The sequence below is a fragment of the Micropterus dolomieu genome, linkage group LG01, assembly GCF_021292245.1.
Source record: "Micropterus dolomieu isolate WLL.071019.BEF.003 ecotype Adirondacks linkage group LG01, ASM2129224v1, whole genome shotgun sequence".
Lineage (NCBI taxonomy): Eukaryota > Metazoa > Chordata > Actinopteri > Centrarchiformes > Centrarchidae > Micropterus > Micropterus dolomieu.
The window spans coordinates 4,764,474-4,775,965 of record NC_060150.1 but is presented as its reverse complement, the minus strand read 5'-3'; the positions used below and the strand labels follow the sequence as shown (position 1 = coordinate 4,775,965).

The 11,492-nt window shown below is 41.5% G+C and overlaps 1 protein-coding gene across 2 annotated transcripts in view; it reads left to right on the top strand.

Annotated features, from left to right (window-relative positions):
* Positions 1-282: 282 nt before the first annotated feature.
* Positions 283-11,492, top strand: part of LOC123973303 (E3 ubiquitin-protein ligase HECW2-like) — a 28,510-nt gene continuing 17,300 nt past the window's right edge. For both annotated transcript variants that reach the window (XM_046053217.1, XM_046053208.1), the window contains exons 1-6: positions 283-781; positions 6,589-6,696; positions 6,928-7,022; positions 8,885-8,960; positions 9,121-9,290; positions 10,533-10,675. In XM_046053217.1, coding sequence (XP_045909173.1) covers positions 382-781; positions 6,589-6,696; positions 6,928-7,022; positions 8,885-8,960; positions 9,121-9,290; positions 10,533-10,675 — 992 coding nt within the window. In that variant the 5' untranslated portion in view covers positions 283-381. The remainder of the gene's footprint in view (positions 782-6,588; positions 6,697-6,927; positions 7,023-8,884; positions 8,961-9,120; positions 9,291-10,532; positions 10,676-11,492) is intronic.

Here is an 11,492-nt window from a genome sequence, read left to right as displayed (position 1 = left end):
TTTTTTACTTTATCTTTCCCGCCATTCATCACTTCTTTAGTTTGGTCTAGAGGTGGAGCTTTTTAGCTTAAAGGGCCTACGTATCTCCTTCCCTTCTTTTTTCCTCTCCCTAATTTCTTTCCTTTTCAGCTCACCCACCTGGCCTCCACCATTCGCCCCTCCCTCGCAACGGCTGTCCTCCCCCCTCGCCCCCGCCCCCAGTCATCCTCCCCCTCCCACTCCACCTCCTCAGCCCCCTCCCACCCACACCACCACCATCATCAACACCACCACCACCCTCAGTCCCACTCCCACCAGCACCACCATCACCTCCCCCAGATCTCCTCCTCTCCCCCTCGCTTCTCGCCCCCTCCTTTCTCCACCACCTCCTCTGTTTTAACCATGGCGATGGCTGCAACTGCCTCTTCCTCATCCCCGACGTCCTCAACATCAGCCAACGGCAGCGCCCGAGAGCACCTGTTGGCGGTGCGCCGGCGCACCCCGCACTCCCGGCCTTACACGATTGGGCCCGACAACCTCCGCAGCCTGTCGGTGCAGGGCCCAGATGGAGCCTCCACCTCTGCGTCCTCCTCCTCCACTATGTCGCCTGGGAACCAACCAGAAATGGCGGGGGTGGGCCTCCAGCGGGCCAATAGCGACACAGACCTGGTGACGTCAGACAGCCGCTCATCACTCACGGCTTCTACGCACGAGCTGACTCTGGGCCACAGCCACCTGGTCATCTCCTGGGACATCAAGGAGGAAGTGGATGCCACAGACTGGATCGGCCTGTACCACATCGGTGAGCAAAGTCAAACTCCAACAAGGGGTGGAAGTAATGAATTACATTTACTCTCATTACTGTAACAAAGTCATTGTTGTATTTTTTTATTTCACTACATTTAAGTAGTCACGCAACAATGTAATAAAATTAAGCGTGACGTCATTATGGGTTTAAGTTAGCATCATTGCCTCTTGGCATACCAAAAAAAGTTGATTTAATCCAGCACCCAAGGAGCACGCTAACTGACCCAAATCAAACACACCCACAACGTTGCGTGCTCATGGACAATAATCCATGATGTGAGTGCAGCTCGTTCAGCTCTAAGTCAGCAGCCACTGCATTGCCTTGCATCATAGGTAGGTGTGTGTGTGTGTGTGTGTGAAGCTTGTTGCACCCGCTATGGTGTCCATAGACTTTTTGTTGGTAATTTTTGTTTAATTGTTTTATCCTCTTTTCTGGTTAATTCTTGTGAGGCTATACAGAGGAAGGTCGCGGTTGTTTGCTCTATTCTTATTGAATATTTAATGCAATTTATTTTTGAAGCCTATAGGTGTTCTTTAATATCCTACTGCCTTCCCTGACTTTAATATAATTTGATAGACATTCTTCATTTCTGTTCACTTATTACATCCCAGCTGTCTAAGAAAACTGTTTAATCCATCCCTCATGCTTTCACACTTGTGTTTTTGGTTTTGTCACGGCTAGAACTTATTCTTTTTTAGACACTATCCTCCAAACTCTTACTGCATACCTAGTTACAGTTGCTAAACTATGATTGGACAGTTGCTGTTCGGGGAACCACTGCAATCTTGCCATTAATTTGTCTGGTAGAAGCTAGAATTGTTGGCTGTAATCTTACAAAGTCAACTCTGAACTTGAAGTTTATTATCTAGGTGTGATGGGCCCAATGTTTTACTGTGTCACAGTACCTCAAACACAAATCTGCCTTTTCAGACATTTCATTTTACTAAAAAACAAATGCACAGCAAGTTTGTAGGTGTTTGTTGTTTCAGATATTTACTGTGCACAGCTAGTTCTCCAGTGGGCCTCCGTTGTGTTGTATTCTTACTTGCTCATTGGCATTCTCGTTTTGTCTTCCTGCCTGTCTGTCCTCCTGTATGTCTGGTGGTCTGATAAAAATTGCTGTAGGATAGTGATATGATAGCTGTACTGAAGAGGCTGCGACTTGAAACTCATCTCGCCAAGGTTAGAGCATTACATCAGCCCCACTGCTGCTACATTAACTGGCTAATGGATTGTGTGTGTGTGTGTGTGTGTGTGTGTGTGTGTGTGTGTGTGTGTGTAAGAAAAAGATGGCAAGAGAAAGGTAGTAGGGTATCCTGATGTAAAGTGATGCTGAGTCAGCGTCAGTTGCATTTAAGAGCAATATGTTTCTCCTCATATTTCGCTGTCTCTCTTTCTCACACAAACAGCATAATTTTAATTGCGTCCTCCTCATCCTAGTATGATGTACTTGCGAATGACAGAGGGTGTGAAGTGAAGTGTAACCTGTTTGTCCCAAAGCAATACTATGAAAATCTGTGTGAATATTTGAAATTGTACAGATTAAAAATATGCCATCTACTCATGTTTTTTTTTTCACATTTCTTAAGGGATTCTAGTACATTGTCAGCATCGCAAATAGCATTTTCTATTTACTTGGAAGTGTATTCCGAGCTTCCTTCATCATAAGAGGACATTTTAAGGGTCTGAAAGAAAATACTTGAACCTTTCACTTTTTAAACAAAGCAGCATTGCTAATAGTTTCTTTTAACCCTCCCCTTGATTATAAAATATTATTATTATATTTGTATTTATAACTTCTAGATTCTTAATAAAACTCTAGGGGCTATATGATGCTGAACCTGTGTTAAAGGCAACCCTCCCTGCCTTCCCAACAAATTCAGGTTACTCTCCAATAAACCTTTTTTTTCTTCCAACACAAAACTAGAAACTGTGGATATGACGGGTATGACAGAATACTAAATTTTCTCTCAAAATTTGTACCAAAAAAACATTGAATATATGTGATACAATAAGTATATACAAGTGTTATTCTTCCTCTGCCTAATAACATCGCCAGTATTGCTAGTACTCATTGAGAGATGGTAGCTTGAGTTTAATGTGAGAAAAAGCGTGCCTGTGTCTGCTCAGTGATGCCCTGTAGTTCTCAGGCTCAGGTGTGAAAGAGCAGCTTTTAGCAGCCAGTGAATTACTCACCAGCAGAAAGACGGTGAAAGGTGATCTCTCCATCCGCCCAACCTTTCTGCAGCCCTTCGGTAGTATTGACCAGGCAGGGGGATTTCTGGATTTCTGACTCCCCGGGGCCAAGCCCTGTTTCCAGTCTGGCTGTCGGCCATGCTCCCCTGAAGCCTGAGCTCCATAACGTCCCCCTGCTGTCTGACCTGTGTGTGTATGTATACGGCTTTGTGTCTGTGTGTCATACCTGTAGAAGGTTTGAATGATTGCAGGGTTATCAGGTCAGACGTGTGTGTGTGTGTGTGTGTGTGTGTGTGTGTGTGTGTCTGACAGACATCAGCAGTGATCCATTGGGACGTGGGCCATTTGTCACAGGACAAATACATAAATGTTTGATGGCTCAGCAGGCATAGACCGGGTGGTTTATGACCTGAGAACAGAGTTTTCCTCAGGAACCAGTAACCTCCCTGGTGGTTTATCAATGCAACACCCAACACTTCTCATGTAAAATCCCCCAAAACTATCCAAACAATTTAAACTGAGACCAAAATGAAGGAAAGTATTTCCGTGGCAGTGTGGTATCATGGATTGCATAGTGGCCTGGTGGTGGCACTGAGAATGGAGAAGGGTTTCCTGCTATTTCAGGAATGTTCATGTTATGCAAAAATTGCTTCTTCTGTGAATCTCAGAAGTAAGAAGATGAGGTGTGTTCATGCCACAATATCACAGTTTATATTCAGTGGATGATACACACAATAAAATTCATAGACATTTAAACATTTTCTCCCTCTGAAGTCCATAAAATAAATCATTAATCACCTCACGAATCCTCAGATTTATACTGTGTACCTTTAGACGGGCCGACCCCGAGTTTGGACCCACTGGACTAGAGCTGCCCCCGATTAAGGGTTTACATTGTCGAATCAGAATCATCAAGTCCTGCCTATAGTCGAATCATGTGTGTTTTTGTGCGTGACGAGCTTGGGGGTGGTAACACATGGTGGCTCTGCTTTAATCTTGAGAAGCTGCAGTGCTGCTGTCTCTTTTCATTCAACTTACACTGTATTTCCAGCTAAACTGACGCTTATTGTTGACCCTTCTCTTTCTCTCTTGCCTGCCATTCACCGGTCTTGTGCAGAGTTTTGCGTGCATTCCCTGCTGCCGACAACTGCATGTACGTCGCGGTTCCTCGCGTGTTTATTTTAAGTAGCTATTTAAAAACAATAAAACTCGGCACAACACCAGTGAAGCTGGGGCTCTGTCTCTTCAGCAAGTGTTCCTCTTATTTCACTACACATGACAACCCAGGGTTAGGGTTACAATTTTGGATTTATTTACACTCTTTTAAAAACATTTATTTAAAGTTTTTTATTCTTTTTACTTTTTTTTTTACAGCATTAAACATTGAAATGTGTATTGTAATAGGCTGTATATTAACTTATTGGGAGAAAACTGATAGTTCTGTGTAAAATCAGACATTGAGCACCCCCACATCGCCAAAATGGCATGATCCTTGTTTCACTGCGAAGCTTTGACAGTGAGATTGACAGTCGAACCAGGCTCCGCCCATCGAAGCATCGAATCTTCGTCCATTTGGGGTCAGCCCTACACTGGACTAAACTAGCTAACCATATATAAAGTAGTTCAAACTAGCTCTACCACAAGCAGCTACAACAGTAAAATACTGCTTATATTTCAGGATTGACAGTCTGTCATATAGAATAAAATGTCAGTTACAAGTCACAAGTACTTCTACATAAGCACATTTTGCTAATATCACTTTTTTATATAGAAAACACACAATCCACTTCTAAAATATGATTCATTCCCATGGTGTAGACAAAACATACAAAGCATGAAGTCCATTAGTAACTGATTCCTTAAAATCGTAAATAGTAATACTTAGGAACTGTTTGATGACAGATTGAGGTTTATTGAAAATACAGATGTTACTATTAAAAGGCCCAGCAGCTGCCTACATAAACTCAACTCCTTTGGAGTAGATCAGAAAATATTGACAACATTTTATACCTCCTTTTAGTGAAAGTATTTTAACTTTTTCATTTCTTTGCTAGTTTACACCTCTTTCCAAGGTGTCGTTAACCTCAGCTTTAAAAGGATTGGCAAAACACAAAGATCCCTTGCATAGCTTAATACAAAGTCCTTTAAAAAAGCCCGTAGTTTAATCAACGACTCCACACATGAATACTTTAACTTAATATCATCAGGAGTGTGTTTTAGATGGACTGCATGTAAAACCAATAAGGGAAAAAGAACAGCCTATTTTCAATGCAAATCAACTTGTTTGAAGTAGTTCCTTATTATTGATTATATATGGGGGTACTTGTCATAGTAGTTAAAGGGCAGTTGTTACTAATAACATTAACAATGGCTCTGGTCTGTAAGAGTGTACCGGTAAGCATGCTTTTTCTACTCTGTTAAAAAGGCCTATTCTTTCTTGTTTCAAGCTACACAAACAAATTTCTACAACAGGTTGGAATATTTTTCAGTGAGACAAGTTTTTCTTTCGCTTAAACTTAAGGATCACAATAAGGACTTGGACTCAATCATAGACCAACATGTCTTTATAAGATTGGGAGGTTTGCAGATAACCCTAAACTGTATAGTTAATATTAGCTTGACAACATTAAAATGCTTCATAACAATAATGAATATTTTTAGTTTTGATACTTAGAGTATATTTGACTTGTAACATACTTCAGGATGTGTGTCAGTCTACAGTAAAGGTCAAAAGCCCATGTTACCGGAGACTGAGACGGACCAAATCAGTGATTGACGCCTTGACAGTGATTGATGCCAGCTGTATCAGTGAGGTATTACATCTTACTGAAGTGTGTTAGTGTCTCTGGTTGCTGGAAATGGGCTGAGGTATAATATTTTCACAATGTTATGGCGCTCAAATGACTAATTCTCCAGAGAACAGAAGCCATTATTAACTGTTGAATTTTTATTAGTTTTGTTGCATATTCTGCATAAGAATGTGTATAGCATCTTCAAAGAACAAGGTATTTTAAAGAGCTTAAATGAGAAACTTAAAAAAGACATTAAGACAATACATGAAAGAAACACAAGGCAATATAAAAAGACATATAAATTTGATTTTTAATGTAAAATTAAATGCAAAATGAGAATGATTAGGTCCAAATTGAATTAAATTAAACAATTACTTAACATTTTACTAAACAAAATGCACTGCCGTTATAATTAGAAGAGGAGAAAGGTCATTCTAAGTCTTTTCATAGGAGTTTCATAGTTGTGGTGCTTTCATCTCTCCATGTTTCCTTCTAATCTTGAATCCGAATTATGTCTAAGAAACCGTAACTTACAACTTTCTGTACTCTGTTTTACATAAATCATCTCTTGCGAGGTGTCTGTACATAATTCTGGCTCATTAGGTGAGTCAGTAGCTCAATAGCTGTTGTTGCAGTGTGTGACCTTTCTGACTGTTCTGGTCTTATTTTATTTAAATTTTTACTATGACTGCCATTTGTGCCATTAACTGTTTATATCTTACAACTGTCTGGATCCAAGTGTAATTGTTTGGATCCAACAGAAACACAGAGGAACAGGTTCTGAATGCAAAGGTGTGTGTGTGCGCTTCACAGATGAGACCAGTGTGGCAAACGTGTGGGACTCCAAAAATCGCGGTGTGAACGGTACCCAGAGAGGACAGATCGTGTGGAGACTGGAGCCGGGACCCTACTTCATGGAGCGTGAGTGGACTTCACGGGTCCTGTGCTTGTCTTAATTACATTATGTGTTGCTAAAGGGGCTTTCCACTGCTTTTACAGATGAGCGTCACTTTAATTGTCACAAAGAGGTACTCAGCCTGTGAAAACAGTTGTATAATGACGTCACTGGATATTGAGCTTTGTCATATCTGGGGAAAAACCAATGGTGAGTTCATAGTGATGTCATCATTTCTGTCTGTCTTCTCTCCACAGCAGAGACTAAGATCTGCTTTAAATACTATCATGGTGTAAGTGGAGCATTAAGAGCAACGACACCTTGTATCACCGTCAAGAACCCTGGAGTACTGGTATGTTAGTCCCTCTGCTCCCTACAGTCGTTCCTCCACCTTAAATCTTTCACCATCCACTCTTTCCTCTTTCTACTCCATTATTCAGTCCTTTCTTTCTCTTCTGCCCTCGGCTCGATTTCTCTCACTTTCTTTCTTAAGCAGTCACATCCTTAATCCTGCCGTCTTATTGGCTTCCAGAGCCCAGTGATCAAGGACCATATTTATTAAGCATTTCAGAGCAAGAAATCCGTCCTAACTGGCCAAACACTCCCAGAGGGACTTATTTATTTAAAACTATAGTGGAGTTATAATATGTGAGAGATGTGTTTATGTTGTTGTCATGGTGTGGTCTTTGTAAGGGAAATCTTAATGCTACAGCGTACACTTTTAGACAATAACAGTTTGTGTTTGGCCTTTTCCTGTTTCAGTACAACAATGCCCCCGTGCACAAATCCAGCTCCATAAAGAAATGTTTTTTCCAGTTTGGTGTGGAAGAACTTGGGTGGCCCGCACAGAGCCCTGACCTTGACCCTATCCAACACCTTTTTCCACTGCATAGTACCAGCTCGAGTTGGGATGAACTAGAACAGAGATTGTGAGCCAGGCCCTCTCATCCAAAAATTTCCACAGACAAACTCTTGTAGAGTGCCTTCCCAGAAGAGTGGAAGCTGTTGGATAGCTGGAAAGGGGGGACCAACTTTATATAAATGCCTATGGATTTACAAGGGGATGTCATAAAAGAAATGTGTAGGTGTCCCAGTACTTTTGTCCATATAGTGTACACACAGGAGACTTAAAGTATAAATAACAATAAAGTTATTATTAAAGTAGACTCTTACATGTTTTGCAGCACACAGAGGGTTTATCATTGCGAAAAAGCCTACATGCAAGATGCAGCTATTATTATGGGCAGTTTAAAACAATGTGATTGAGTCTTGCTGACAAGGATATGTCAAATAGCTGAGTCAAACGATCAACTGTTTTAATTTGCATACACATAATTACAAATAATGCACCACACAAGTGGCAATGTGGGTTCTGCACTTGGGTCCAGACTGGAATATCTTAACAACTATTGGATGGATTATCATGAAGGCTACACATAAAAAGTAGTGCTATTTTCTACATTTAGAATTTTACCAAATATTTCCAAGCACATCTGTCAGAAATCTACAGTACGCCATCATGGTTTCTACTTATCGGCTGTTGCAAAACAGCAGTGCAACGCTTTCTACCTGGAGTCTTAGTTGTGCTACTGAAAGTCAGTGCAGGAACCTTTACAAATAACTAGGTATACTATAATAATAATAAAAAGTCCTACTTTGTGATGCAGAAGCGTCTTAGTTTGACTTTCAGTGGAAATCCTCTGAAGGATTCGGAGACACTCGGCCCTGGTTATCAGCTGCAGATCTCCTACTTCGACCTCCGCTAACACAGTGACTAAAGGCACGCATCAGGGACCAGTTCAGCACAGGTGGTTTTAAGAAGATAATCTTCTTAAGTCTTTCCTTTTTCTCACAGATCACTGCAGCTGTGTCATCTGCCTCTTAACCCCAAAAAATTATTGGGTAACATATTCTGGGCTCATCTCAGCTAGGACAGAACCTGGAAATAATTTTGAGATGGCAGGGATGCAGCCAGAGTTGGTGGTGGATGTCTGGCGGAGAGACGTTTGCTCCAGTTGAGTCAGTAAAATGAAAAGCAGTCAGCTTGAATCAGAACTCTCAGACCATTATTTCTTTCCCTCTCGGATGATTCCTCCTTTTAACTTTTAACTAACTCTCATGTTTTTTTTCTCTTGGGTTGAAGCCAGTTCACTCAAAAAACGGAGATGGTAAGGGATCCACTCACTGCTCTCCTATTGGTTGTTTTCTTATTAGGTACGCAGTGAAGGCCAAGTGGAAGACCAATCAGGGACTGAGCATTGTCGGAAACTAGTCAGCTTCACCCTATCAGGTGAGAGCGATGATTTAGTGGAAGTGTCATGTTGTTGTTCTTTTGTATTTTATTTGTAGATTTGGCAATATTGTTGTTTTACATTCATGCCAATAAAGCCTAATTGAATTGAATTGAAAAATAAACCTTTATGCTGATGAATGTGTGCTCTTCACTCAAGACATCCGGGCGGTGGGCCTGAAGAAGGGCATGTTCTTCAACCCTGACCCCTATCTGAAGATGTCCATCCACCCCGGGAAGAGGAGCGGCCTCCCCAACTTCACCCACCATGGCCAGGAGAGACGCTCCTCCATCATAGCCAACACCATTAACCCTGTGTGGCACGGGGAGGTCAGCACTAACACACATCCCTGTAAAAATGCACACACTGTGGAACGCTTCCAAAAACGAATTAAATAAGTGTTTATTGCACAATGTGCTGCCCCGATATATTAGAATGATAGGTGATGAAGTACATGATTTTCTAATAATCTCAGAGTGAATTATTGTGCTTATACAATGACCGTGATCCCCTTTTCCCAAGACAAGAGCTTGGATTATAAAAATAGAGAGACCAAACTTGTTTTTTTAAGGATTAAAAAGGATTTAAGGATTTTTTTACTGGTGACCAGTATTATTCTAAATATGTATGCTTTAGAAAAGCCAAAAAGCTGTGGTGAGATCTTACACCAAGTATGAGACCTGAAAACTAAAGTCAGTCAGTCAGTAAAATTTAAAACTTTTTACATGCTATCTCTGATTGTCTTCCAGTAGCTTTAAATCCAGAGCATTCCCAGAACACGTGGTTATGATTTGCTCAGCCTCTCCAGCTTGCTTTCTGCCCCACCTCGGACTGTTAAAGTGCTAGTGTATCTGTCCATATTTTTCCAATTAAACTCTTTCCAAGAACAGTGAATTGGTTGATTTCCAATGCTTATGGTTGATGTTTTCCCACTCCTCCACTGCTATTACAAAGTTTTCTGTGCTTTCCCACTTTCGTAGGATGTCTTCACCTGCTGAGCTCTTGAAGGCCCTTGTGTAGTTTAGTTTAGAGACCTAGGTCAGCTCTGAATGCTGAATTCAAAACTCTTACTATACCAGATATGGATCTTGTTTTTTTAAGATTTTCTCTATTAAATGTTTTAGCAGTGTGATGTCTCGGCTGTAAGAAACTAAAGAAATCCTGACTTGCCAAGCCATATTATTCCCTGAAATCTCAGAAGCTTTCAAGTGAGGATTTCTCAAAAAACTCAAAATATTCAGACCTCACTCCTGCCATGTTTTGAAATTTGCTTCCAGCTTGTTTGGAATATAGGCCGCAGAGCAGATCAGTGAATAGGGCTTATTGGGCCCAAAGGACATAGCCAGTTTAAACCAGGTTTTGAATGAGAGTTCTAACCGTGGGTTGGATATTTCTGTTTTTCAGTTCAATTCACTATTTCGAATGAGCCAAGGATTTAAACACCATCAATTGTATGTCTCCCAGTGACCAGGAAGGGCTCATAAATCAATAATAAATAAATAAACCACATTTACAGGTAGTGTATACAGCAGGTGAAAATATAACTATACTTTGTACTGTTGTTCCTGTAGAAATACACCTTTGTGGCTCTGATGACTGACGTGTTGGAGATCGAGGTGAAGGATAAGTTTGCCAAAAGCCGTCCTATCATCAAGCGGTTTCTGGGTCAGCTGATCATCCCTGTGCAGAGACTTCTAGAGGGGCCGACAGCTGAGTGAGTCCACGTACACATACCATTCACATCTCGTATCTCTGAAAGGTCGAGGTTTTGAAATACACTGCAGCTCCCACTTACTTCTAAAAAGCACTGAGAGAGAGAACATCTGATGATGCACACAAACCTGACCTTCAGCACTCAATATAGTTCAGTCAATATGAGACAATCAGCTCATTGTTCGGGCATTGATTTGATATTGACCAACAACTGAGGACATCATGTACTCTAGTGAACCATGATGTATATTGTGTGTGAAAGTTTATGCCAGTAGGTAGTGGGGCAAACAGCACTGAATTCACAAACTCATTGCATGTGAATAGTAAACTGTTCTAATGTACATGATCAGCCATAACATTATGACCACTGACAGGTGAAGTGAATAACACTGCACAGCCACAGACCAGTCAGCCCATGCTGACCCCTGTCCACTGCCTGGTCTGATGAACCACATTTTCTTTTACATCACCTGGATGGCCGGATGTGTGTGTGTGTGTGTTGCTTACCTGGGGAACTCATGGCACCAGGATGCACTATGGGAAGAAAGCAAGCCGGAGGAGGCAGTGTGATGCTTTGGGCAATGTTCTGCTGGGAAACCTTGGATCCTGCCTTTCATGTGGATGCTACTCTTGACACGTGCCACCTACCTAAGCACTGTTGCAGACCATGTGCACCCTTTCATGGAAGCGTTTTTTCCTGATGGCAGTGGCCTCTTTCAGCAGGACAGTGCACCCATCCACAACAAGTTCAAGGTGTTGACTTGGCTTCCAAATTCTCCAGATCTCAATCCAATCGAGCATCTGTGGGATGTGCTGGA